General features: G+C 37.9%; 2 protein-coding genes across 9 annotated transcripts in view; one reads left to right on the forward strand and one right to left on the reverse strand.

The window, feature by feature from the left end:
- Window positions 1–27,589, forward strand: part of HIVEP1 (HIVEP zinc finger 1) — a 140,724-nt gene that overhangs the window by 53,638 nt on the left and 59,497 nt on the right. For 7 of the 8 annotated variants that reach the window (XM_025890847.2, XM_025890851.2, XM_025890848.2 and 4 more), the window contains one exon: window positions 20,333–20,386. The exons of the other annotated variant lie outside the window; for it this stretch is intronic. In XM_025890847.2, coding sequence (XP_025746632.1) covers window positions 20,333–20,386 — 54 coding nt within the window. The remainder of the gene's footprint in view (window positions 1–20,332; window positions 20,387–27,589) is intronic. 8 annotated transcript variants of the gene reach the window in all.
- LOC112838112 (small ribosomal subunit protein uS10-like) lies at window positions 6,250–6,761 on the reverse strand. Its single transcript, XM_073877674.1, has one exon. It carries the CDS (start codon window positions 6,645–6,647, stop codon window positions 6,288–6,290), a length of 360 nt encoding a protein of 119 aa, XP_073733775.1. The 5' UTR covers window positions 6,648–6,761; the 3' UTR covers window positions 6,250–6,287.

Consider the following 27,589-nt stretch of genomic DNA (forward strand, 5'->3'; position numbering starts at 1 on the left):
TTTCACCATGATTTGCCTAACTGGGTCTGTATAATACAGTAGCCTCTAAAGCAAATGACAATACTTGATAAATGACTAAAAAGCTATTTTTGGCTTGACTAGATTAGATCCATACATATGAAGTTACAAGTCTAATTACTGTTATTTTTGGCCAGAGTCCTTGCAAGTGTGGGAGTTAGCCAAGTACTTCCTTTGTGAAAAAAAATGACATTTGTTCATTGTTTCAGTTGTGCTGATTGCTTAAAGTCTATGAGTTGTGTGTGTGTGTGTGTGTGTGTGTGTGTGTGTGTGTGATTGCATTATAAAGATTTGGATTTGAATTTTATACATTGTAAGATTTATCATAAATACTGATTCAGGGGGTACATGGGTGGCTCAGTCGGTTAAGCATCTGCCTTTGGCTCAGGTTATGATCTCAGGGTCCTGGAATCGAGCCCCATGTCTGGCTCCCAGCTTAACAGGGAGTCTGCTTCTCCCTCTGTCCCACCCCCTGCTCGTGCTCGCTCTCTTTCTCTCTCTCTCAAATAAATAAAAATCTTAAAAAAATAAAAATAAATAAATACTGATTCAGAACCACTTCAACATGCAAAGGATCCAATGCTCTCATTATCTTATATGAGATGTTATTATTCAATAACAGTGAAGACTACTAGAGGACATAGGCATGTATGCATGTAATGGCATGTGGGTATATTTCAAATAAAGTAATATGTATAACATCATATATGTAGCACAAACACACGCACATCATCCATTATACACATCTACATACACAAACTGTATGAACTGTTGTTTGACCATTCAGGCCAATAGCCTCAATCATTTGAGTTTATTTTCCTAAAATATAATTTAATGTAACCAGTGGATTTGATGATGTATTTTGTGTTATTCATTTCAAAATCAATTTAGGGAATGTCTCTCTGAGTGTGTCGGCCAGTAAAGCTAACTCAAGTTCATGATTGGCCGTTCACTCTGTGGATCCCACAGACGACCACCTGTTCATTTTTGCACTTCCTTACCATTTTATATTTGTAATGACCTAAATCACTCAGAAGTTAATACCTTTCACATTAAAAATTATGGCATAGAATATTAGTAACTGGAAATAATTGTATTTTGTACACTTCATCTCTTGTATCTGTGACATTATGCAAAATTGGGAGCTTTTGTCAAATGACTTCTTGAATGGAGTTACCTACTAGTCTAGACCATTTATTCACTTATAGCACAGAAGAAGATGGTAAGGATTGTTTAGAAGATGTAGCTAATCCAAAGTTTGGAAATTTTGAAAGATTACTTTACTTGTGGTTATCAAATTTTTAATTCTTCCCCACTTGCAAGTAGCTTTATACAGTACAGAATGGTTAGGATTTACGGTATTTGTCTGATGCCAGGGTCCAGATGATTAGGCAGTTGACCTGCTGTGTGTCCAGCACTGTGCTTGGGACTCAGGGCTGATCAGCATCTACCTGGTCTCTGCCCTCGTGGGCCACTGGGCTAGTGAGGAAGCCGACTTCAAGCAAGCCTACAATGAGCCCACTGCTCTGGTAGGACAGTGGAGGGTGTTAGGGATTGCAGGAATTCATAGTGGCCCCTAACTTGGTCTTCATAAATTACAAAATGTTAGGGTATTTTGGTTTATTTTGACTCTAATTACCCCCTTAAAGATTCTATCTGTAGTTGATGACTAAAATTGTTAAAACTTTGTCTGTTTCACTTTATTTCTCTCCCCTCTACCACCTACTTATAATTTTTCATATCCTTTTACCCTCTGATTCTTGCTGATGAGGGAATTACCCTTTGGCAAGGATGCAAATTGGACTATTTTGAGGTGAAAAACAGACTTGTTATCTGACCTCTGAGTATTTTGCCTAACGTGTTGAATTGAATAAGTTAAAGGGAAGTGTAAAGAATAGTGTGTTGCAGTACTTAGAACGGTATTACTGCCATTCAGTAAATGTTAATGTATCCTCAGTTTGCAGGGAGGAGACTGGCATCAGTGACTTTGACAACATGGAATAATAGAAAGTTTAAGTGAGAATACTGAAACAAAATCTGAGCGCATGCGTTTATATTTAATATGTGTATAAATGTAATACACACAATATATGAATTTTTTAAGCATGTAAGTAAGTACTTATATAGTGTTAGAGAATTGAGGCATTCAAGTTCTGGTTTTGATTTGGCTACTCACACTTACACACATGTACGTACATATATCTTTATACATGCCTAGATAAGTAAATGAGTAATACGTCCTCAATATGAATAATGCATACACTTAGTTTTTTTTAAAGATCAACTAGTACAAAAGCATGTACTATTTAAAAAAATTGTCTTTTCTCCCTTCTCCTGCCGCTGTTCTTTATCCTCATACTAAGAGGCACCCAGTCATAGTAATTTCTTTGTCACTTTTTCAGAAATGTTTATGCAGACATGACAACATCATTTTTAAAAAACTGAATTATATAATGTATGCTGGTCTGAACCTCTGATGTTTTTTAAATTTAGGATTCTCATATTCCAACAAGTCATTGCCCAAATCCCTAGAATTATAAACTGAAATTGAAAGCAAAAGCCATACTAGTAGGAAAACATCTACTAGTGAGCTGACTACTGATAAAATTTGGCTCCACCCAAACCTCCTGCAGAATTTTAGGTTGCCATTGATTCCCACCCTTTCGGTCAATGTCTATGTCCGCTTATTGCTGATTTTTAAAATATTCTTATAATAGTATTATTTACAGAATATGCATTTGAAATAGTATGAGAGCAAAGTACTTTCAGTGTTCTCTAGTGACTAAACATGCTAAAAACACAAACCAGAATCCTTTAAAACAAACATGAAGTCTAGACTTTTAATTCCAAGTCTGTATGTCCAGCCTTGACCAGTCAGTAGAGTTCTGTTTAGCTTCCCTTCAAGTATCTCTTCTGGAATATGCCCTTATCCCCTCGGACTCATGTTCCAAACTCATTATCATGGCTACAAATGGACTTCCCATCCCAAATAAACCATTTTTGGTAATTTATTCATTTGTTCATTTGGTCATTGATCACTGGATTCCTAAATGCGAGGAGAATGATTGCTCTGCCATCTGTGTACATGGCTAGGTGTGGACAGATGTGGGTGAAAGCAGGTCATTTGCCTCTATGATGTGTGGTGTGGCTCACCCAGCCAGCAAACCTGAACCTTCCATGTCACTTGAGACTCTCTGATTACTTTCTTGATATGTTCTTTTCATCACATTCTCCTTTCACCCTGCATATTTACTCTCTGCCATGCCACACCTACTCACGGTGCCCCACATGCTGAGTACTTATTCCTACTTTCTTCATGCTTTTCCCTCCCACAAGTTTTTTCACTTCCCCTAGAGTTATTTGAGCTCACATTCTGCCAGTACTTAATAGAATGAAATAATTCGTTATTTATTTAAAAAGAGAGGATGCTCTCAGTTTTTCAAAAGATCGCCATAGCTGATAATGTGCTCGCTGTTTGAAATGTGTACCAGAAAATAGGTTGGGAACAAACCATCTATTTCAGTTTTGTGTTTTTAAAAAAATAATCATTTCAATCTAGTGTCTAAGATGTTGGTTATAATATGAAATATCTTAAAGGTATTAAGATTCAGATTTGTACGAGTTCATTACTTAGGGATGACCTTGGGCCTGGGGGCATTTTGAGATGAGTAAATGTTTTTGTCATATATTTTACTCCTGTGTATATTAGAAACCTTATAATATAGTGTTTTATTTTTTGCTTTAATCGTCAGTTTGTCTTAATTGAAGAAAAGAGAAATACAGTCTTTTTATTTGTCCTTCTCTCTTCCTTCCTCCCTCTGTCTGCTTTGTTATAAATCAGGGGTTTGCAGATTTTTTTGGACAAGGACCAGATAATAAATATTTTAGGCTTTGTAGCCTCATATATTTCTCCATTACATATTATTCTTGTCCTCCCTCCACTTTTTTTTTGTTGTTGTTAACATTTAAAATAGTGCACAGGCCTTACAAAAACTGGTTGTGGTCTACATTTGACTTAGGAACCAGTTTGCTGGCCTCTACTCTAGAGACATATTTTTATCTGTTATCATTTCCCTGCAGCTTAAATCACCACTTTTAGCATTGCTTATATTAGTAACAAATTTTCTCAACTTTTGTTTATCTGAAAATATCTTCATTTGCTTTCATTTTTGAAGGATAATTTTGCCAAACGTAGATTCTAATATGACAGTTTTTTTCTCTTCAGCACTTTACTATTTATTTATTTGGTTGAGAGAGACAGAGAGACAGCGGGGGTAGGGGGGTGGGGGGCAGAGGGAGAGAGAGGATCCCAGGCAGGCTCCACACCCAGTGCGAGCCAGATGAGGGGCTTGATCTCCCGACCCTGAGATCACAACCTGAGCTGAAATCAGGAGATGGGTGCTTAACTGACCGAGTCATCCAAGCGCCCCATCTCTGTAGCACTTTAAAAATCTGTTGCCACTCCTCCCCCATATTCTGCAGTTGCACTAGGACATGCCAATGTGTTGTTCTCTTTGGGGTCCTCCTTGGGGCTCACTGAACTTCTTGGGTCTGTAGGTTGATGTTTTAGTCAAATTTAGGAACAATTCAGCTATTATTTCTTCCCAGTTTTCTTTCCTCTCCCTCTGGGACATTAGTTACATATATGTTAGATTATTTGATACTGTTCCATGGGGTGTTAAAACTATGTTATTTTTCAGTTTTTTCCCTCTCTGCTTCAGTTTAGAAAATTTCTTTTGATTTGTCTTCAAGTTCACTATTTTTTTCTGCTGTAGTGTTTCATCTGCTCTTAATACCATCCAGTGAATTTTTTTTCAGATACTGCATTTTTCTTGGTATTATTTCCAGTTTTTAGAGTTTTTATATATATGTTCTGAAATTCTATTTATCCTTTACAAGATTCATCTCTTTTTTGTCATTTTTTTGTTAATTTAAATTTTTTGTCTGCTCATTACAGCATCTTTGTTATCTGTAGGTCTAATTCTTTTTCCTGACTTCTCTGTCTTTAGCAGTTTCACAATTCACCTTCCTCATAATGTTTTGTCATATAGAGAACAGTGTGGTTGATAACGTTTTAGAGGTCTGGATTCTGTCATCTTGATCTGAAAATTGTTTTGTACTAGCAGATAGTTAGGATACTATCAGATTTTCTGAAACTTGTGGAGGCTTTTCAGAGTAGGTCTCTTTGATTTGCCCTGAGTCCAGGATGCGATGTTAATTCCAAGGCATGGCCTTGGAAACACAAGGTGTTTACCTGGCTCTTCTAATAGGACAGGACTTGAATTCCAAATTCAGTGTCCCTGTACTCATGCCGATAGCTGCTGTTATACTTTGCTTGGTTTTTTCAGCCTGGCCTTGGGTTGCTCTTCTTCAGGTTCCTTGAGGTCTTACCCTCCACACGAGGAGTTCAAGAGTCAGCCAGGGATTTGAGGGGCTTGTTCACAGATTCCAGACTTTTTTGTCTGAGGCTCTCTGTGGGTTCCCCCCCCACACTCACTGTCCAGGTGTTGTAGCCGTTCCAAACTCTGCCTCTGTCTCCTCAGCCTGGTGTGACTGGTGTTGTGTGCTTGCTGCATTCATACTCTTCGCGGACTGGCGATTGCCCCTCAGGAAACAGCCATTGAAAAGTGGGTCTTAACTTTGTTTGCTTCTTACCCTTCCAAGGTCAAATCCCATCCAGATTCTGTCTGTTCTTGGTCACTCTCCAGTACCTTCCTTTTATTTTTTGTTTTTTTGGTTTTTTTTTAAACAAAAAATTGTTTTTGTTTTCTGTTTATTTAATAATTCGTCATACTTTCATTGTATTGACGGGGCGTTAGTCTCCTTTAAGCCACTCTGACATTACCAGAAGCCAGAAATTAAATTCTTGCTTTGAGTGGAAGATTTTTATAGTATTAGTAAGATGATTATTCAAAGAATTAAGAGACTCTGGGAAGCCTTCCAAGTCGGCGTAGCGGAGGAATAAGATAGTCCTCTGATCCTTTTGGTTCATGAATTCGGTGTCCCAGGTTGACCGGCAGCTGGTTGTGGTTGTAGGGGAGCTGGGGAAGAACTCACCGTGCATTCCTCTCCACTACGCACTGTTGGAAGCAAAAGTTAAATGGATTATAAGTTGGGCATGTACTATGAGAGTTTTGCTTCATGTCCTTTCTTCCTTTTGCTATAGTGAGGTTACCATTTTTTACTATATATTATAGGTACTAATACATTGATATATCTTTGTTGTTTTTTTTTTAACAACTGATAATCAATTTATTAAAAAGGTTGATTTAAGCATCTGCAATGGTGACTTCAACCTCAACTCCTGGCTCAATACTGATGGAAGTAATCTGCTTAACAATCTCAGAAGGACTGTGCAGATCAATGAGTCGCTTGTGGATCCTCATCTGAAAACGATCCCAGGTCTTAGAACCTTCACCACAAGGAGTTTTTCTTGTAGTGATTCTCAGAGTCTTGGTAGGCATCCAAACCGGTCCTTTCACTTTGAGATTCTTTTCCTTTGCGCCTCTGATCAAGTCAGCACATACCTCTTCCAAAGATTTTACGTTGCGGCTGGTGAGAGTAATTCTAATTCGGTGAATCGCCACCTCCGGTTCCACGGGTGTCTTCCCGGTGTCTTTAAAAGCCATGGCTGCGGCGCGGCTTCCTGACCGACTTGTTCCTCAGTGAGAGCGAACAGCGGTGAGTCAGGAGCAGGAGCGGGGCGTGCAAAGCACCGCTACAGCTGCGACCGCGTCTTCCTCAAAGAGTACATTGATATATCTTACTTGATTAACGTATTTTCATTTCCACTAGAGCCTGGGCTCCAAAGGGAAGACACTGAAGCTAGATCAAAGCTTTGCACAGGGTAGGTTCTAAGGATGATATGAAATGTACTGTGCCAAGCATAAGGCCTGATGTACTGAGAACAGTGATCAGTGATTTTTTTTTTCCTTTGGTATCTACTCTCCTCTGCTCTGTAAAGAGTAATTAGATATAATGGGACTGGTAAACTAAGAGAAAGAACAGATTATTTATTACAATTACCTGTTTTTCCCCCCTTTTTTTCATATGGCTACATAGGAATAGTTTGTACTAGGGGCGCCTGGGTGGCTCAGTTGGTTGGGTGACTGCCTTCGGCTCAGGTCATGATCCTGGAGTCCCAGGATCGAGTCCCGCATCGGGCTTCCTGCTCAGTGGGGAGTCTGCTTCTCCCTCTGACCCTCCCCCCTCTCATGTGCTCTCTCTCTCTCTCATTCTCTCTCTCAAATAAATAAATAAAATCTTTAAAAAAAAAGAATAGTTTGTACTAGTAAGGGCTGCATTGTTAAATTATTTGGGGAGAAATTTAACAATAAAAAAATGAAAACCTGTTTTTATCACTGTGAAAATATACCTTTGAATGTTCACTTAGAATGCAAAAGAATAGGGGCGCCTGGGTGGCTCAGATGGTTGAGCGTCTGCCTTCGGCTCAGGTCATGATCCCAGGGTCCTGGGATAGAGTCCTGCATCAGGCTCCCTGCTCCGCGGGAAGCCTGCTTCTCCCTCTGCCTCTGACTCTCATGAATAAATAAATAAAACATTAAAAAAATTTTTTTAAAAAAATGCAAGAGAATAGTAATAGTGTAGATTAGGTCTGTGTCAGAAGTTCTTAACCTGGGTTTAGGGTCTCTGTGGTCCCTGCAAAAGTGTGTGTGTGTGTTACTGTCTAGGAGAGGGTACACAGTGGTCATAAGGATTTTTTTAATAGAAACTTTTTGAAGTTTTATTTTTTTAAGTAACTAGCTTTTTTTTTTTTGAAAAACATTGAAAAAGTGATAGATCAATATTGGAGTAGGAGGAAGCTACTCCAATTTAAAAAGACAGTGTGTCTATATAGTTCTTATGTCATTTCATTTTAAAAAGAGTGTGTGTGTGTGTGTGTGTGTGTAAAATAACCTGGAATCTGATGTGCCAGTATGCTAACAGTGGTTAATTTGTGTAGTTGAAATATTGTTGTATTCTTGTACCATAGATTCTTGTTTAAATTTCAAAACATAAGTAAATCTCACACTATTAACTGATTCAAACAGAAAAGACATTAAAGGATACAATGAAGTATGTGTCTTTCTTATGTGGACCCCTTTCCTCAGGGGTGGCTGTAAACACCAGCAGCACATACAAAAAGCACACACATGCACACATTTGTTTTTATATTCTGACACAAATGGAAATATACTATATACATTGTTTTACTCTTTGGGTTTGGTTTTTTTGTCTAATTTTGGAAAGTTTTCTCATCTTATCATCTCTTATCATCAGATAAGATAAATTCTTATCTTCCCCCTGCCACACCCGAAGGAATTAAGAACACCGGATAGCAAAGCTCTAGAAATCATTTTCTTTTCTTTTTGATATCTTTTTCAGCTTTGATGTGTACAAACCTGACTCCTAGTGGTAGTTCAGAAATTACTTAATTTCCTCTTGGCTCTGATTATTTCTGGGGCCAGTGATCTTTATTGAATGCCTACTCTGTGCTGGGCCTGTAGATACTTTGCTTCACTTACTTAACATTGTTATATATCATTTCTTGCTTATGATTATTATTTGAACTATAATGCTGTGACAATACATTAATAATACTTTGGTAATCTTGTAGTTTTTAAAAAAACATTGGCTTCTTTTGTTTTTTTAAACTTTGGAATATGGAAGCTTTATTTTCTTATTTATTTTCTAAAGATTTTGTTTATTTGAGAGAGCATGAGAGAGATAGCATGAGAGCAAGCACAAGCAGGGGAAGAGGGAGAGGGAGAATCAGACTCTCCGCTAGCAGGGAGCCTGACACGGGGCTCAATGCCAAGACCCTGAGATCCCAACCTGAGCCAAAAAGTTGCTTAACTGACCCACCCAGGCGCCCCAGTGTCAACATTTCTTGAATGAATAATGTGTTTCAGGCAAAATATTCACATGTTAATTGCTCTGTCTCTCCTTTTCACAAGAAAACAAAAGACAAAATCAGATAAAATTACTTTAAATACAACCATGAGAGGTGGCCATACCTGTGCATTAGATAATGAGTGTGTTGTGTCTGCTCAATTTGTGGTAAGCATACAGGCGAAAAAAAATTCTTGTTTCTTTTTTCATTAGAATGCAGTTACTGCTTAATGTCATACAGAGAGAAGCCTTTTCAGAGTCTCTTCGGTATGGCGTACTGCCTTGGAGTTTGTCTTTCCAGAGTTGAATCTTGCTGAAAGGGTGCTGGGTATCAACAACTAGGCCAGGGCTCAAACCACTGCAACCATAACCTCCAGACTTGCAAGTGGTGGGGCCTCCATGGGCAGAAGGGGCCGGTACAGTGGTGAGAAATCCAGTGGCAGGTAGGGGAAGACCACATGTCATAGCTCTTTGCCAGGTATATAGTCGAAAACCGAAATATCCAAGTATTCTTACGCCGGCCTGACATCCATTTAGAATTCTAGAAGAAATGTAGTTGTACTTTCTGTTCAGTCTTGTGAGTCTCTAAATACTCTTCTAATACCCAAAGGGGGTTTGGGCAGTTATTTCTAATACTGTTTTCCTTCTTCCCTCACATTTCTAGTCTTCATCTGCCCCCCCTCACACCCCATTTTCCTCACTTAGAGAATATCGATTGATTTGTATCTGCAGTAATTGGAACCAGTGGAACCAGAAATCTGAAACATCAAACTATTATTTACCCCAGCTCATAGTAGAGTTACCACCGTTGCGGGCATACTGTGAGCATTAACTGTTCCTGATAAGGAAAAGAGTGGTGAGTGGGCTTCCAGTGAGGGTTAAGGAGGCCTCCCAAGAAGAGCCCTCAGGCATACAGAAGGTGGGCAGCCTGCCTTCCCTCAGGTACAGCTTGCCGCACTTCGTTTCTGTGCCCTAGATCATGGCAACACCGTGCACCTAAGTCCTTCATTTTTTCTTTCTTTCTGTCTTTTTTTTTTTTTTTTTTTAATAAAAGGCCTTTAAAAAATTATAGGGAGAACTGTATGTGTTATTGAGATGAAACAGCCTGAAAAGCCAGAAGAATTCTCTTTGGACTTTGAGAGCCTCACCTCTTGGTTCTCTCTCAACCATCTCTACATTTACAGGCTTACCCCTGAATTCGGTGTGTGTGTGTGTGTCTGTATGCATGGGGGTGCACGCGTGTATGTATATGTGTGTGAATCCATTACTGGGTTAGTGACTCAAGTTCAGTGGAACCTGGCATTTAGCCTCTCAGGGTAAGAACGCTCTGTCTTCCTAATCCTGTGCCTCCCCATCATAGTTACCATGACTACCTGCTCCCATTCAGGGCATCAGAAATCATCAAGTGGGATGAGGAGACCAGTGTTATCATACTCTAATAATAATATCTGAACCAAAACGGGCCACATATTTTAATGTGATTATTAGAAAACCGTCTTGATCCATGTCAGTTTTTAGCATCTTTACACGGGAGCTTATGTTTAAATAGTTTTTGTATTTTCAAACATACGTTTTTCAGCTTGGAAATTTATCTTCTAGTTTAGGGCTCATGTTGGTAATAAATAGTCGATCTGTCTGTGATATGCTTATTAAGAACGTCTACTTTGACTTTGCATGTTAGCAGTGTCCTTGAATTGGACATCCTTACCCATGAAGCATGCCTGGAGCTTTCCCTTCCTCATCTTCCCTGGTGTCAACCAGGGAAGGCAGGTGATGTTGCTGGCCCGGCCCTGTTATCTGATAAAAAGTGGCTCTGAGGAGCCAGCTGATAAGACTTTTTCTTCCCAACTCTCCTTGGATTTTACACAATTTTGAATCTTGACCCGATAATAACTGTAACTTAGAGAACATTGATTTTCGGATTTGGCTGCATATTAGAATCACCTGGGAAGCTTTTAGTGATGATTTGATTGATAGGGGCTGCAGTCTTCCTACCCAGGTTTTTTTTTTTTTAATTTTGTTTTATTATGTTATGTTAATCACCATACAGTACATCATTAGTTTTTGATGTAGTGATCCATGATTCCTTGTTTGCGTATAATACCCAGTGCTCCATTCAGTACGTGCCGTCCTTAATACCCATCACCAGGCTAACCCGTCCCCCACCCCACCCCCTCTAGAACCCTCAGTTTGTTTTTCAGAGTCCATCTCTCATGGTTCGTCTCCCCCTCCGATTCCCCCCCTTCATTTTTTCAATGACTCCCGTAATAAATGAGCAACAGCTAGAGTTCGGGTGTTTTCCGCGACTTATAAAAGAGCGTAAGCCAGGAGCTAGAAGGCTGGCACTTAAGGGACTCCACCTTGGTCACATTGCTTTGGCAGCCATCTGAAGAAGGAGCTTTTGATCAAACTTAACCTCCTTGGCCAGACTTCTCGTGGGTTCTGAAACTGTGTGAGCTTCAGGAAGGAGACTTTGGGAGTTTGCTTTGCTTTTTACTTCTTAGGAAATGTGTGCTCAACTGTGAAAACCAGTGGCCTTCCCAGCCCCCTCTAGGGGTAAAAGGGTATAATTACCCCACTATTAAAAGTATTTTGCACACAGTGGCCTAACATGGTTAGTTCCCAGCTCTGCTGACAGAGACTAAGGAACTCTCTGCAAAGTGAAACCAGATGACATGTTATTAAGAGGCAAAAAATAATTTAAAAGCCTTAGATGGTTCAGTAGTAACATACTCACTGTGTGTATACATTTTTATTTCCATGGTCAGCTTTGATATCAAGATGATTTTCTTACAGAAGAAACATGGCATTTAGTTGATCCATATTTTTTAAAAGTGTGATGGAGCTTTTACTTTTCTCTCTGAACTCTCTTTTTCTCAGTGTCACAATGGAAACATGTTTTCTGAGAAGGGCAAATGAACAATTTTGCAAAGTCTATGAAGGTATACCTTTATGAATACGTAAAAGTATAACAAGGCTAAGCATTTCACAGTTGGGAGTTTTCTTGTGGTATATTTTTGTTCCTAATCTTTGCCTTTCCTTGACTCATTACCATATTAGATTAACAGATTGTTCGTGCCCAGTTAACCTTTATCTCTGCCCTACTCTGGATCTTTTTCAAACCCGTGAACCTCTTATCGGAGATCGATCATGACCTCCAGCCAGATTTGCTGGCCTCGGACTCTCAGCTCCTGTTCTCTGCCCCTGTGTTCTTCTGTCTTCTCCTTTCCCAGTTCCTTGCTAGCCACTGCCCACTGAACCACTGCCCGTCTTATGTATTTGCCCGATCAGATGACCCATCCTCCAGGACTTTCATCTCACCAAACTCTTTATCCTTCCCCCTGGAAAAGTCCAAATTTGGCATTCCTTCTCCATTTCTTCATCCATCTTGCCAGACTTTGTTAGGATAAATAGCACTGCTGTGCACATTGGAGCCATCCAATATCCATGGATTTCCACTTCACAGATCTCCCTAGTCGCTGTTCATCAGTGCTTTTATTTGTACTTAAAATAGATCAGCTCTTCCTTTCCCGTCAGTAACTTTTGTCTCACCATAGCCAGTCTTGAAGACCCCTTACAGAAACACTATGCTCCTTTTTCTTTGTAGACAATCATGCCTCTTATCTCAGTAAAATTGAGGCAGTTGGATATGCATTCCCTCAAACTCATCCTTCCCATCAGTAGACTTTTCACCTGACATACCATCTCTGAAAAACACACCGAACAACCTTCCCTTGACCCTGTGTTTCTCAGTGGCTCCCCAGTTCCCTCTCTTCTTCTCCAGTGAGTGTTTGGAGAGACAGTTCTGTTCTCTTCTCTACCTCCTGTCCCATCGCTGTCTCAGCCCTCTGCCCTCTGGCCTCCCCCAGCCACCACATACTTTGCAAGGCATCACGAGGACCTCCTAATGGCTCGATCCAGTGGAAGCTTTTTCAGTCTTTACTGACTGCATCATCTCCTGATTTGACAGTGAAACACTGTTCTCGTGACCTCTGGGACCAAAATTATTTCTGGGTCTCCTCATTTTTTTCAGCCATTCCTTTCCCCCCACCCTTTGCCTCTTTCTTGGGTTTCCTTTACTCTACCTCTTCCTTAACAGCTAGGGCTGCCTCTCATTCCCACCGGTGGTTCTTAACTGGAAGGAAGGCAACCATTAAAACCCCTTGTCAAACCTCTTAACATTTATATAATCTGGGGCCACCATTTCTGTAGGTATTGGTTCAGTAGGTCCTCCTTCCAGAAACCTATAATATAATGGTTTTATAATATTCTGTCATATGGAGGTACCATAATTTACTTATTTCTCAAGAATTCAGTCAATAGGTATTTATTGAACACCTACTTTATGTGAGGTACTATAGATGATGTAGTTTTTTTTTTCCCCTAGTATGAAAAGCACTGTGAAGAATGGCCTTTGCCTCATTCCTTGTATGGTCTCAGTCTAGATTTCTAGGACTTTAATCACTGTATTAAGGATGAGCCAGTTTTCAAAGATCTTAACACCTGTGGCCTAGTAACTTCGTAGACCAGTTATGTTTTTGCTTCCATCAATTCCGTGGTATGGTTTTAACTGCTAGGTATGTAGGAAGGTAGTTTCCAAATAACATATCCTTAGACCTGCTCTCTCCATGTTTGTTTCCAAACTGCTCTGAGCTCCTGACAGCACTGTTTGGTTTTCTTCTCTGCCCTTCCCACCTCCTCCTGCTTCCCTACCTGAATGCCCTCAGCTTCTCTCTGTGGTGGGATCACTCATCTTCTGTTTGTGTTCAGCCCTTGTGCCTCTTCCATGGACGTGTTTCAGGACTCTTCTGTGGCCGGGACAGCCACCTCTCCCCGTTCTGCATTCCGCCAAGCCCCCTGTGGCTAGGGTCACATCCTTACAGCATGTGCAAGAATTGCTAGTTTACCTCTGAAAGTTCCTGCCTGTGGGATTGCTCAACTTTGTGTATCTTTACACCAGCACGTGGGAGCTAATATATTCCCATCTGAATGAACCCTGTGTATTAATGTTTTAGAAATGATCCCAGAAAACCTGGCGGTAATGAATGCTGCTCTGGGGGCGAGAGCACCATGCTGGGGGTACAGATCAGAGGTGGGACCGGGTTAGGTCCTCAGGGAAGTGATAACAAGATTAGTGGCCAATTTCTTTGTTTTAGGGTGTTCATTAGAATAATACTTGGTTAATATGGTGAAGTCTATGCTATTTCTATTTATTGTTGAGGATTTTTTATTTGTTGGTTTTTTGTTTCATTCTTACACTAACAACAGATGTGATTTAGGGGTGCCTGGGTGGCTCCGTCGGTTAAGCGTTTCCCTTCAGCTCAGGTCATGATCCCGGGGTCCTGGGATCGAGCCCCATGTCGGGCTCCCTGCTCAGCGGGGAGTCTGCTTCCCTCTCCCTCTTCTTCTACCCCTGCTTGTGCTCTCTCTCTCTGTCAAATAAATGAATAAATAAAATCTTTAAAAAAACAAGATGTGATTTGATCAAGTACATTCTGTACGTTTTTTAAATTTCCTTTTTCCTCCTCCCTTGTCCTGTTGCTGTTACAAATTAGAACAACATGCTTCCTAATATTGAAATACCTTTGCATACTTATTTTATACCCTACTTGGATGTGGCTTTCCAGACTTTGAATATACTTCTTTTTAAAAAAAATTTATTATTTTTATTTTTTAAGTAATCCCTATGCCCGATGTGGGGCTTGGAACTTATGACCCCAAGATCAAGAGCCACATGCTCTACCGACTGAGCCAGCCAGGCGCTCCTGTACTTCTTGACACAGATTGTTAAATCAGTATTCACACATGGGACTTGCCTGTGGTATTGATTTTTCTGCCCATTTGGTCACATTTTGATAACAGGATCCTATCAGCTTTATAAGATGACTTAGAACAGCTTTTGTGTTATCCTGTGCTCTGAAACAGTTTAGGAAATGCTTTACTCTTCATAATCAGAAAGAATTTGATCACAAAACCATCTACGCCTGGAACCTTTAAAAGTAATTCTAGGGGCAAGTGGGTGGTTCAGTAGGTTTAGCATCTGACTCTTGATTTCAGCTCAGGTCACAATCTCAGGGTCGTGAGATCAAGCCCCGAGCCTCACATTGGGCTCCACCCTGAGCATGGAACCTGATTGGGATTCTCCCCCTCTCCCTACCTCCCCCGACTCCTATAAATAAATAAATAAATAAATAAGTAAGTAAGTAAGTAAGTAAAGTAAGTAAGTAAGGTAATTCTGTGTTATTCTCTGGTAACTTTCTTAATTTCATCCATGTTATTACACCAGTGTAGTTTTCCTCTTCCTGGATCAGGTTGAGTAATTTTGCTTTCTGGAACTTTTTACTCATTAATCAGAATTTTCACATTCATTAGCACAGAGTTGAGTCTCTGATTTTTTTTTTCCTGTTTACCTCAGATAGTATTTTCCAATTTAAAATATTCTAGTCTGGATTATCATTTTCAGCATTATTGTACAGTGTCATCTTCCTGGAAGACAGAGGTCCAGAGGTACAAAGATGTGTGGCACATAAACGTAGGCTTACTTAGCTGATTTAGTAGTTAACACCGGGATAATTTTCATTTAAAAGAGCACGTGTAAATGGTTATGGGTATTGGATGCGTTTTTAACATTACATCATTGTCATATATTTAGTCTTACTGAAATAGCTCAAGCAGCTAACAGTAAGAGTAAGGAGCTTGTGCTGATGGGTAATGAGAGGACGTAGGAGTTATGCTTATTTAGTAGTAAAAATAGTACAGTCACATATGGTGATCCTTTTTCAATCAGATGGTATCTCTTTCAGTAAATAGAGGTGCCTTTTACAGTTCATTAGGATCTACTTCATAAAATTTTACTCCTAGCCTTTCGGCTTTGTGCTGTTAGGGCTCAGTGGAGAGGGAGAGCCTGTGGTGTTAGAGCAGGGCTTATAGGTGCCCATCCAAAAAGCAGGAGAGAAGGACGAGCTCGTAAAATTAAGGTCAAAATCACTTGTCATTGATCAAATGGAGTAATAAATAGTTGATTCAAGTGTTTTCAGGGTACCCATATGGCTTCCCACATGTTGAAATCATTTGTAATGTCAAAGAGGATAACATGCTGGGTTTTTAAGTGGAACCACCCAGTGCCAATTTTAAATCTGTGTTCAGGTATCCTCTCCTCTTTTCAGAATGCACCGATGCTTCCATGTCTCGGCAGGTTATTGTCAGCATTGATCCAAACAGCCAATCACGCAGGTCCATCTTAGTGTCCTTACGACTAGTGATCATGAGCTGTGCCGCCACAGAGACACGGGGTTCCACATGCAAGGTTTGGTGGTGGCACAGAGAAGGCAGTGATAGGCTGTGAGTGAGGGTGTTAAGAGACGGTTTCCCGGAGGAGGAGAGATCTTGAAAGGATGCCACCAGGAGAAGGGACAGGGTGGGATCTGATGGAGCCTATAGGAGGTGGGGCTGAAGCAGGAAAGAAAGCGGGAGTAGGGAGAGAGGGAGGCTGAGGACCTTGCTAGGCACACAGTGGAATTCAGACTTCATGTTTACCTGGAAACTGATATCCAAGTGATCATTGAAAGGATAATCTGTGAGCCCCTCCGGGAAAACCATTCTGTTTTGTTTTGTTGTCCCATCTCTAGTCCCATCTCTTGTACCTGACACAGGGTAGACATTCAGCACAATAAAAACACAGCTTTGGTTGAATCAGATCCTAAGGATTCTGTGGGTTGGTGCCCAGAGCTGTGCTGTCTTGCATCCTGAGGCTCTCGAGGAGTGGTGCAGAGGGAGAACCCCACACTTCACCACAGGGTGGACATGGCCAGAGAGCAGGAACTTAACCATGAACCTGTATTTGAAAAGTGCTTTATGGTTATAAATGATTTGTTTTTAATCATTCAGTCTTCTTCCCAGAGCCCTAAAAGAAGGGTTGTTTCTTAAGGGCTCTAGGCCTTGGTTTTTGTTTTTGTTTTTGCTCAGTGGTTTCAGATTACATTTCACAAAGAAAGAGACTTTTTAAAATGATTTATAGATGATGGAAACAGTATTTTTGCATCATTTTCTTGTACAAACAAAAGTTTTTATTTTTTTTACAAACAAAAGTTTTTAAATATGTAAGCTGTTATACAAGATTGTTCATACCCTTTAACATTAACAAACGGTTTCTGTGCTTTATTGGAGAAGAAAATCTATAAAAAGTTGTAAATTTTTAATAGTTGCAGACCCAAAGTATGACTTACACAATTAGTAAGTACCCTCTCCCTTCTGGCCTGTTACTCTTTCAGCCACAGGCCCCGCTGGATCTTAAAAAAGATTATGGATCCATTCATGTTGCCTTTTCCAGGTGATAGGTTCTCCAAGTACATTTAGTAAAAATTGAATTAATTAGAATTCCATCTGAAATACAGTAGGAACTCATTACATAAGAATGCATTACTGACTTTAGATTTACCAACATGGTGTGGGCATATCTATTTTTGTATTTAAACAACAGCAACAGAGAAACTATAGTTTATTTCTGAATGTGTAGTTCTCTGAGATTGTTACCTCGGATAACAGTGACACTGCGGAGGGGGTGACAGAGATGGCTCCGAATCTGAGATCCTGTTCTGAACAATGGCCCCAGCCCCCCAAGGCAAGGCTTATAATAATGAGATCCTGTGTTATTGCTGGGAAGTGTTAGCCTTGCTAAAGGGAAAAGGGTAAAAAAGTAAAAGGTAAAAAAGATGTGTAGGGAGCTGCTGCTTATATCTGGTTCAGAATCCAGCAGTGGGTCGTAAAATCGATGTAGCTGGTTGGGCAAGGCCGCATTTTTCATTTTTAATAGGAAAAGATAGAGGATGGAGTGTGGGTAAATTTGTTTCTGAATTACGTATACACATAATAGTACACATGTGTAATTGGTTGGAATGTAAAAATATATTTATTGCTCTGAGTCATAGTGAAAAAAATGATAAATATTGCTTTAAATACAGGAAATTGCCTTGTCTGAACCAATTAAGTACATACAATGTATGACCACTTTCTCTGTGATTTTGGAGTGTCTCTAAAAACACCCTGTTTTACCAGGAGAATCATAGAGCATAGGTTAAATATAAACAGGACTTTTTTTTTCTAAAAATTGAAGCAGAAGCTTTGAAAATTGGCTCTTAGAAGCCCTCTACATGAAAATTATATTTACCTATTGAACTGGAGCCTTAGGTAAAAGCATTTAAGTAGATGCTTATCCCTAACATAGATGTCCTACATCTGCTGATTTATGCACTGTTATTATGCAGAGAAAAAGCCAACTTAATTGAAAATTTAAGAACAAAGAGTAGTGTTTTGTGATCACATGTAAATTGAGATCATTTTTCTAAGAATTTGTTTGGTTAACGTGCAAACAGAAGGTAGCCAAACCTCCATATACTGAATAGCAACTGTTCTTTAAATATGTGTTAGGTCATGGGTTTTTGTTGCTTTGAGCCACAATTGATTCTATTAATAAACAGTTGTTTTATTATATAATGCCAAATTATGCGTGCATAAACTCTTAAACACAGTGATTACTACTGTGAATATATAGAATATATACATACATATTATTTATGGTTCTTGAGTTTGGGTGAATTGCTGGCATAGAACTAACAGTGTTTTTTCCTTTTTATGTGTCTCGAGAGCTGTATATTTAAATTATATGATTTGTTTCTTTATATTTTTGAAGGTCTACAGTATAGTTAGTATATTTTATTTTTTAAAAAAAGTGGCCCTTGCCCTTTTGTTAGTTATGTTAACGTAGATTTCATCCTTGCATTTGGTATTTTTCTCTTTGAAGTAAAATTACTGCTGAGGCAGGATCCACTTTGTGCATTTAATAAGAGGTTTTTTTGTTTGTTTTTTGGGTTTGTTTTTTTTAGGACAGTTTCCAGTTTCACTTGTCATTTCATGAGAAGTGATTAAAATTTATAAATAAGAAAAATTTTATTATTTCTATGGGTTATCTCTACTCCTCATATGTCTCATTCTGGATCTGAGAATTAGCAAAGAAATAGGACATTGCTGTGGGGATGTATTTGTCAGGATAAAAACTTAAGTTGTTTTTGACCAACGCTGATAGTGTCTAATATCTCAGACTAGCTTGTCTCCTTTATTCTGCTCCTCCCACTCTGCCTTTATTTTGTAGGCTACGTGGATCAATATGCAATTAAAAGAAGTTTGGTCAGTAAATTGGAGGTTCTCTGAGTTTCTGGCTTTCCCGGCAAGGTTGACGAGAGAAGCAGCAGGCGGACCAGGGTTTCGAGGGCCTGTGGTGGGATCTGAGTCTTTTATTTGTTTGGAAAAGATGCATTTCTGAGGTTCATCAGTGGCCAGTGGTGGTGTAGGGGTGGCTTTGGAAACCATTTTAGGGACTGGAGGTGGATCCCCGAAGGCATAAATGCCTGAAGTACCAATATTTTGAAAGCTTTTAAATGGTACTTCCATGGACTAACTATAACATTACATAATTATTGGTTGTGTATTCATTTCCATACAAAATAGTTCCCTGGGAATTTTGTAGCTTCTGCCGTTATCACAAGCACTTAGACCCCTGTATTAAACTTGGAACGGGTTATTGTCATGATCATCAAATAAGTGCATTCTTACAAAATTTAAATTAATTGTTAGCCAAGGTAGAACACGTGCTTTTTTTACACGATCCAGTGGTGCTCAGAGCCTCAGATCTAAGAGCTGTCAGCTCAGGGCCCCCACTTGGCTCCCTCTCCTATCCGCTCCTGGGGCAGCCTCCCAGGGCCTTGTTAGGTATCACTTCTGGGTTACACCTGCTCCTTCAAAACTGGTTCCTGTGTAACAGTTCTGTGGTCATTACTTTGAACATAGGATCTCTTTAATGCAGTTCGCTACCCTCACACTTCGTAAATGACCATCCTGTTACCAGGGCTTGGCAAGATGGGTGGGTATTAATTGAAGCTCCTCTTCGGCTCCTCATTTCATTTATTTCCTGGTTCTTCCATGTTTGGCATAGGTCTCAGGCCGTCTGTGAACTTGGATTAGACTTGTTTCTAAGCTAGTGGGCGTTTGTTATATCTCTCTAATAAAATCCTTGTTGGGCATTTGTATGTCTTCATAAGGAAAGTTTTATTTTTAGGTAGTTTTAGGCACCTAGACATTTTTTAACGATAGTTCAGTTCTGAAATGTGCTCATTATTTGCATTATGGAAACATTAATTAAGTGGAAGTGGTCCTTGTGACCAAGACATGATTGAAAGAAGAAATTCAATTTTAAAATGAGGAAATAAATCTGTCATTTTTTTGACAGTTTACACATATTTATTTCACAAATAATTCATTCAATAAATATTTATTACTATGTATCAGTCACCATGTATTAGTAGTATGTTTGTTTTTCTGTATTCTTATTTGTGTATGATGATTTGTAAAATTTCTTTGTTTTTCTTAGACAAAATTGAAGAAGCACAAAAAGAACTTAATGGGGCAGAAGTGTCAAAAAAAGGTAAATTAAACTCAACCGCAATATAGACTGTATTCTTAACAGTGATTCCTATACAGCTGCCTTATAATCACAGCCTTATAAATCTATCAATGTAAACGTATCACAAAATTAAAAATCACCTTAGACTAACGATACCTGAAAGTATATGGGCTCTGCTTTATGAAATGCTTTAGCTATGTAGCATGTTCTGTAACTGTTTCCCATGTATTTATATATTGCTGGTAGGATTATGAAAGATTGTTGCCGGTCTTTTGAAAGTCCTGTTTATGAGACTGTCCCATAGCAAAAAAAAGTACAAATATAAAGACTAATGATGGCTGTTTACACATATATGTGCCTATGTGTGTTCTTGTGATGCAGTATTTTTTTTGTAATGACAAAAGCCTAAGACAAATAAAATAATATGAATGCTAGTCAGTGGGAAAATAGTTGAATAAATTGTAATACATTCATATTTTCAGATACATTATATACCTTTTTAAGAAGTATTATTTCGATTGATGGCGATGATTATTGCTGAGTGAGGAAAGTGAAATTGCACTGTAGCTTATAAAATATCTCAGTTTCTTTGTTCAGTCAAATGACAAAGGTATACCCGTGAACACATACATATTTACACACATACTCGTACGTAAGATTGTACAGGTTTGGACAAAGTTTGCAAGGACTATGCACAAACATATAATGGTGGAGAAAGGGGCTGAGGAAGATTAACGTTTATTTATATGGCTTTGTGTTTTTTATTAGTTATAATGGTTAGTTATAATTTTGTATAAAAAATAAGAAGTTTAAAGGCAAAAATTGATTGTTATCATAGAAAACACACTGGTTACTTTTCCAGGTAACTGGAATAAATACATTCACTATAAACCAGCCAGTGCAGAGGGGAAAACAGTGTGAGGTGGATAGTGTTCTAACCCTATATGTTAATGAGAAAAATTGATTAAAAGGACATAATTAAATCTCCCTTTGTAGCATTTATATTTCATGATTTATTATTTCCTTGTCTTCCTTATATCTTCTTCTTCTTCTTCTTCTTCTTTTTAATCTAGTTAGGTTCTTAGCTAGCTAGGTGTCTTTAGTAGAAATATTTCTGGCTATGCAGGTTCTCCATCCCTTGGGCCAACCTATGACCCTTCAAGATGGTTTGGGGTTGGTCTGAATATTAGGTTGTGATGTGCAGCAACCTTGAAGTGTCTCTCTTCTCCGTTTTCCTTTTCTCCCACCCCCTTCTTCCCTGCAATCTGGAAAGTCCATAACAAATAGGCACAGTTAATGACATTCTTGCTAAAAAGTCTAGAAAGAACAGAGAAGTTGCTGTAGCCATGCTGTCCCTTCCAGTGGTTGACTAAAGATCCCTTCCCCCATCGCTGTAGACAGAAAGCATTTAAGACACGCAGGCTGTCAGAGATTTTTTACATCCAGTAATGGTTTAGAGCTGCTTCAAGTGGAAAAATAAATGTGTGCTTGTTTTCCTTTTCCTTCTTTCTCACTCCAGTGGCAGAGTTTTAAGAACAGTGAACTAAATGCCTGATAGGAAGGAGGAAATGGAACAAAGGTTCTAGAAAAAGAAATTGGATAATGAGGTTCAGAATAATCTAGTGGGCTACATTTGGCAGGCTACATTTATTTAAGACCTAGGATGAATACCAAGTGAGAATTGTTCTGTGCAATTCACTGCCTAGAATTACCACTTGGCTTTCATTTTTACGTACACATTCTGGGCAAATTAAAAATAAAACAGCTTTTCCCTCAAATATAATTAAGGAATAATATCAGTTTGTCTTTAACAATGTGAGAGAAAATCTTTGAGTAGTAAAAGTGTTAAGATTTCTCAGATCTTTGCTGAGCTGCCTATTTTATTTAAGGAAATTCACTTCTTCAAATAAGGTACTTGAAAACTTGTTGTTTATTATTTTTATTAAGATGAGTCACCTAGGACAGATCACTTTTTCACTATTCTTTCAAGATGCTTTTGTTTTTTTCCCCCTGAAAGTTTGACTTTTTCTTCTACATCTGGTTATTTTTCTACAATGCTCATGGTTCTAAGGCTTTGCTTCCATAGAAGATAGTGTAGTCCTTAACTTATCTGTGGATCTTTCTCCCCTTTCCTTTATTTTTACAATTAGGACAAGTAACTAATTTATCTCCAGAAGCATCTACGTTAATGGCAGGCCCTTACAAAAATTTTTTTTAAAAATAAACCTTGCTCGTTGATAGATCTGTATTGTTTTCTAACATTTTAAGTAAGGATTAATCTGTTTAATATGGTGGCAAAGAAAGTGACTTGGCCCATTACACACCAATAAAATAAAGAAGGACACTAAATTATGTTAATGTATTTCTTTTATTCTTTCTGCATATGAATGAAAATTAGATGACTTTGATTTATTTTGATTTTAATCGGTTTGGGGATAAAGAGAACATGTAACATTCACATAATTCTCCATAATGTCATTATATTCTTCCTTACAGTGCTCTTTACTTATTCTTAGCATCCATTGTATTTGACACTATTCCTAAAATTATTGCGTGGGATTTAAATAAAATAAATAGTGAATGTCACAGATGTGAGAATGGAGTATGTTATAAAATAAGCTTGGGAGAAATAAATAGATCAGTTTCTCAGGAGAGCTTTCATGTGCTTTCTTTGTCTAAGTTTTAATTTTAATAGTTTAAAATTTTTATCATACAATATTTGATACCTATAAATTAATAGATATGACATATTACATAGCATAAAAATAACATTGTGCTCTTTGATTCCACTACCCAGTGTAAGTAAGAACTGGTGCATTGTCAATACTGTTGCATCATCAACCTGCATGCTAGGCTCTGTTTCATCCCACTGTCTGCTCTGTTGAGGTATTTACCTCTTCAACTTTGTGTTCATTGTGTTAATGCTTCATGAAAATAATTACACTTTTTAGTTTTGCCTGTGTTTGAGCTTTAAAAATAAAATTATATTGTATAATTTTAACACCTTTTTCACTCAACATTGTTTTTAAAAGGTATACATGTTGCATGTAGCTATTTCTTTTTATTGCTGTAATATTTTATTCTATGAAACAATATGTGCCTCCATTCTCTTGTTGATGGATTTGAGTTATTTCTACCTTTTTGCTGTCACAAACAGTGCGACTGTGAATATTCTCCTATCCTAGTGCACATCTGTGAGTTTTCCAGGGCGTATAATAGGGAGTATAATAGTGTCTAAGAATTCATTTTGTGCTTGGAGTGTCAACCCTTTTATTTTTTCTAGTTGGGTAAAAAAATAGTATTTTGTCCTGCTCTCGATTTATTTTTCCCTAATTAGTAGTAACATTAAACATGTCTTCATTTGTATTCCACCTTCTTGAAATGCTTATTAGTATCTCTTATGCATTTTGAAAATCTTTATTTTTTTCTTAATATATCTTGGATAACGGTCCTTTATTCATGTTATGTGCTTTAGTTTTGGGCTTAATTTTTTACTTTATTTAAAGTGCCTTTTAGTAAACAGAAGCTCTTGATTTTAATATTACCAAACTATTAGGCTTTTTCTTTTATGATTAGTATTTTTTTGTTTTGGGGATTTCTAAACTTACTTGTTTGTCTTATATTCTTCCCTACCACAAAGTCACACATATTTTTTTCTCTATTTTCTTCTTAAAAAAGCCTTTCACATTCAGATAAAAAAAATCCATCTGGAGTTGATTTTTTAAAAAAATACGGTATCAGGGTTTCAGTTTTGTGGGGGTTCTTTTTGTTTTGTTTTTTGGTTTTTTGGTTTTTTTGTCCCTGAACATGTATTTTTTTTAATTTTATTTATTTTATTTGAGAGAGATAGTGACAGAGATAGTGAGAGAGATCACAAGCGGGGAGGAGAGGGAGAAGCAGGCTCCCGCTGAGCAGGGAGCCTGACGTGGGGCTTGATCCCAGGACCCTGGCATCATGACCTGATCTGAAGGCAGACGCTTAACCGACTGAGCCGCCCAGGTGCCCAGTCCCTGAATGTGTATTGAGTGGATTTCCCTTTACTCTCTGTTTCATACCAATTTTCCTTATATGTATGGGTTTGTTTCTTGGTTCTCTGTTCTGTTCTGTTTATGTATCCGTGGGTTAATAATCACAGTGTATTAATTACTTCACTTTATGTTTTAATATACAGTATAGTAGGGCAAATTCCTGAAGTATTTTGACTATGTCTAGTTTTTTGCTCATCCATTTAAAATTTTAGAATCACCCTTTAAGAGAATATGTTGGGACCTTCTTTGGGATTACGTTGAATTGGGGGCAAACTGACTGTTGTCACAATTTTCAGGCTTGCTATCTATAAAAATAGCATATTTTTGATACATGTGTTTTCTTTAATGTCTTACAATTTTTTCCATATGGGTCTTGTATTTATTTTATTGAATTTTTGTTGGAACTTTTTTTTTTGCTGACTTCATTGATTGTATGTATATATATATGTGCAATTGTTTTCTAGTTCTTGTTGACAAATAGAAATGCGATGTATTTTTTTGTATATTCATCTTGTATCCAGCCACTTGGCTGAATCATTCATTCTGAAAATTTGTCTGCAGATGCTTTAGATTTTCTCGTAAACAGTCATATCAGCTGGAAGTAATGAAAGTTTTGTTTCTTTCTTTTTTAAATCATTGTTCTTTTATTTATTTTCTTGTTTTACCCAGTTGGCTCAGTAAAATATCAAAAGAATGGTAGTGTTGGCATCCTTGACTTGTTCTTGATTTTAAAGGGAATGCTTCTAATATTTCACCATTAAAATGTTTGAAGTCTTTATTTGGGAGGCTGGGGTCAGTTTTTTTTTTTTTTTTTTTTTTTTTTTTAATTTAGAGGTTTTGTTTTTTTTTTTTTTTTTTTTTTTTAGTAGCTTAAGGAGGTTATCTTTTTGATTTATTGAGATTTTTAAAAGAATCATAAGTGGTTCTTTTTTTAATCAAATGCTTTTTCTTCATATGTAGAGCTGATCTTCTGGTCTTCCTCCTTTCCTTCTAGTGTTTAAACTTCACTTGCATTCGAGTCCCACATCAGGCTCCCTGCTCAGCAGGAAGCCTGCTTCTCTCTCTCCCACTCCCCCTGCTTGTGTTCCTGCTCTCGCTGTCTCTCTCTGTCAAATAAATAAATAAAATCTAAAAAAATAAATAAATAAAATAAATAAACTTCACTTGCATTCTTGTAATAAAACCAGTTTAGTCTTGATGTTTGTCTTTTTAAACATACTTCTAGATTTAATTTGTTAATATTTGTTGAAGAATTCTGTATCCATGTTCAAGAGATAATGGTTTTATTTTCTTATAAGTTTCCTTGCCTGATCTGTCTCAGAATTATACTAGCTTAACAGAGGAGATATGAGAACTGTTCTCTTGATTCCCATGGATGTGATTAATATTGGAATGATAGCTTTATAGGAAGGTCTTACTATATATTTTGACCTTCAAGAGGGATTGAGGGTAGATTTTTAAGTATCAAATCAGTGTATATAATAACAGGGTTCTGCTCAAGCTTTCTTTTTGTTCAATCAGATAGTAAGTTACATATTTGTTACAGTGTATACATTCTGTCAGGTATTCACATTTATTGGCAAAAAGTCATTGGTTGTATTCTGTGAGTCTCTTTCATTGCTACTGGATTTTTTCATTGTTAATTTTGTTCATTTGTGCTTTTTCTCTCTTTCTTGATTAGTCTTTCCAGAGGCTTATCTGTTTCACTTCCTTATTGTTATACCAACTTCTGATTTTCTTCATATTGTATTATCCTTTTAATTTCATTAAGTTTTGCTTTTTATTATATTCTTTCCTCTTTTTCTTTGGGTTTATTCTGTTATCACATTTCTTAAAGTTGGAATTTGGGTTAACTTATTTTAAGCCTTTATTCTTTCCTATTCCAATCACTGAGCTATTTTATTACTTTCTGTGTATTGCTTTATTACATTGTACATAATGTCATATTTGTTGCTTTCACTAATTTCTATGCCAGTTTCTTCTTTGACCCTCTTGACAGAATTTTTTTTCCCCCACATTGTTGGGGATTTTATGTTTTTGTTAGTGATTTCTCACTTATTTGCATTGTTACATTAACTGTTTTTTTTTTTTTAATTTTTTTATCGTTAGGTTAATCACCATACATTACATCATTAGTTTTGGATGTAGTGTTCCATGATTCATTGTTTGTGCATAACACCCAGTGCTCCACGCAGAATGTGCCCTCTTTAATACCCATCACCAGGCTAACCCATCCCCCCACCCCCCTCCCCTCTAGAACCCTCAGTTTGTTTTTCAGAGTCCATCGTCTCTCATGGTTGGTCTCCCCCTCCAATTTCCCCCCCTTCATTCTTCCCCTCCTGCTATCTTCTTCTTCTTCTTTTTTTTTCTTAACATATATTGCATTATTTGTTTCAGAGGTACAGATCTGTGATTCAACAGTCTTGCACAATTCACAGTGCTCACCATAGCACATACGCTACCCAATGTCTGTCACCCAGCTACCCCATCCCTCCCACCCCCCCACCACTCCAGCAACCTTCAGTTTGTTTCCTGAGATTAAGAATTCCTCATATCAGTGAGGTCATATGATACATGTCTTTCTCTGATTGACTTATTTCATTCAGCATAACACCCTCCAGTTCCATCCACGTTGTTGCAAATGGCAAGCTCTCATTCCTTTTGATGGCTGCATAATATTCCATTGTGTATATATACCACATCTTCTTTATCCATTCATCTGTCGATGGACATCTTGGCTCTTTCCACAGTTTGGCTATTTTGGACATTGCTGCTATAAACATTGGGGTGCACATACACCTTCAGATCCCTACATTTGTATCTTTGGGGTAAATACCCAGTTAACTGTTTTTTTTTAAACTAGTTTGTATTTCTAAAAACAATTCGCTCTGTTTCTGAACACTGTGTAATCAAAAATTTCAGGGAATGTACTACAAAAATGCTCCTAGATTTTATGCTAGAAATTCAGAATTCAGCACTTTCTAAATTTACCATGTTACAGAGATTAAATAGCTGAAGTTGAAAGATGTCAAAGAACAGTACCCCCAGAGAGTGCAAGCAGAAAGTGGCATGAGGAGGTTTCAAGTCCTTGGCTTGGACTGTGCTGTTCTAACATTGTCCTGCATTATAACTGGGTGATTGCTGTGGTCCAGTGGTAGTTGAATCTGTGATAGTCCTGTTCTAAATTACCCGTTGA

Source organism: Callorhinus ursinus, unplaced genomic scaffold, assembly GCF_003265705.2.
Source record: "Callorhinus ursinus isolate GAN/ISIS: 27379988/994484 unplaced genomic scaffold, GSC_fseal_2.0 scaffold26, whole genome shotgun sequence".
NCBI lineage: Eukaryota > Metazoa > Chordata > Mammalia > Carnivora > Otariidae > Callorhinus > Callorhinus ursinus.

Coding starts and splice junctions, on each gene's coding strand:
- LOC112838112 (XM_073877674.1), bottom strand. CDS start 6,647: ATGGCTTTTAAAGACACCGGGAAGACACCCGTGGAACCGGAGGTGGCG.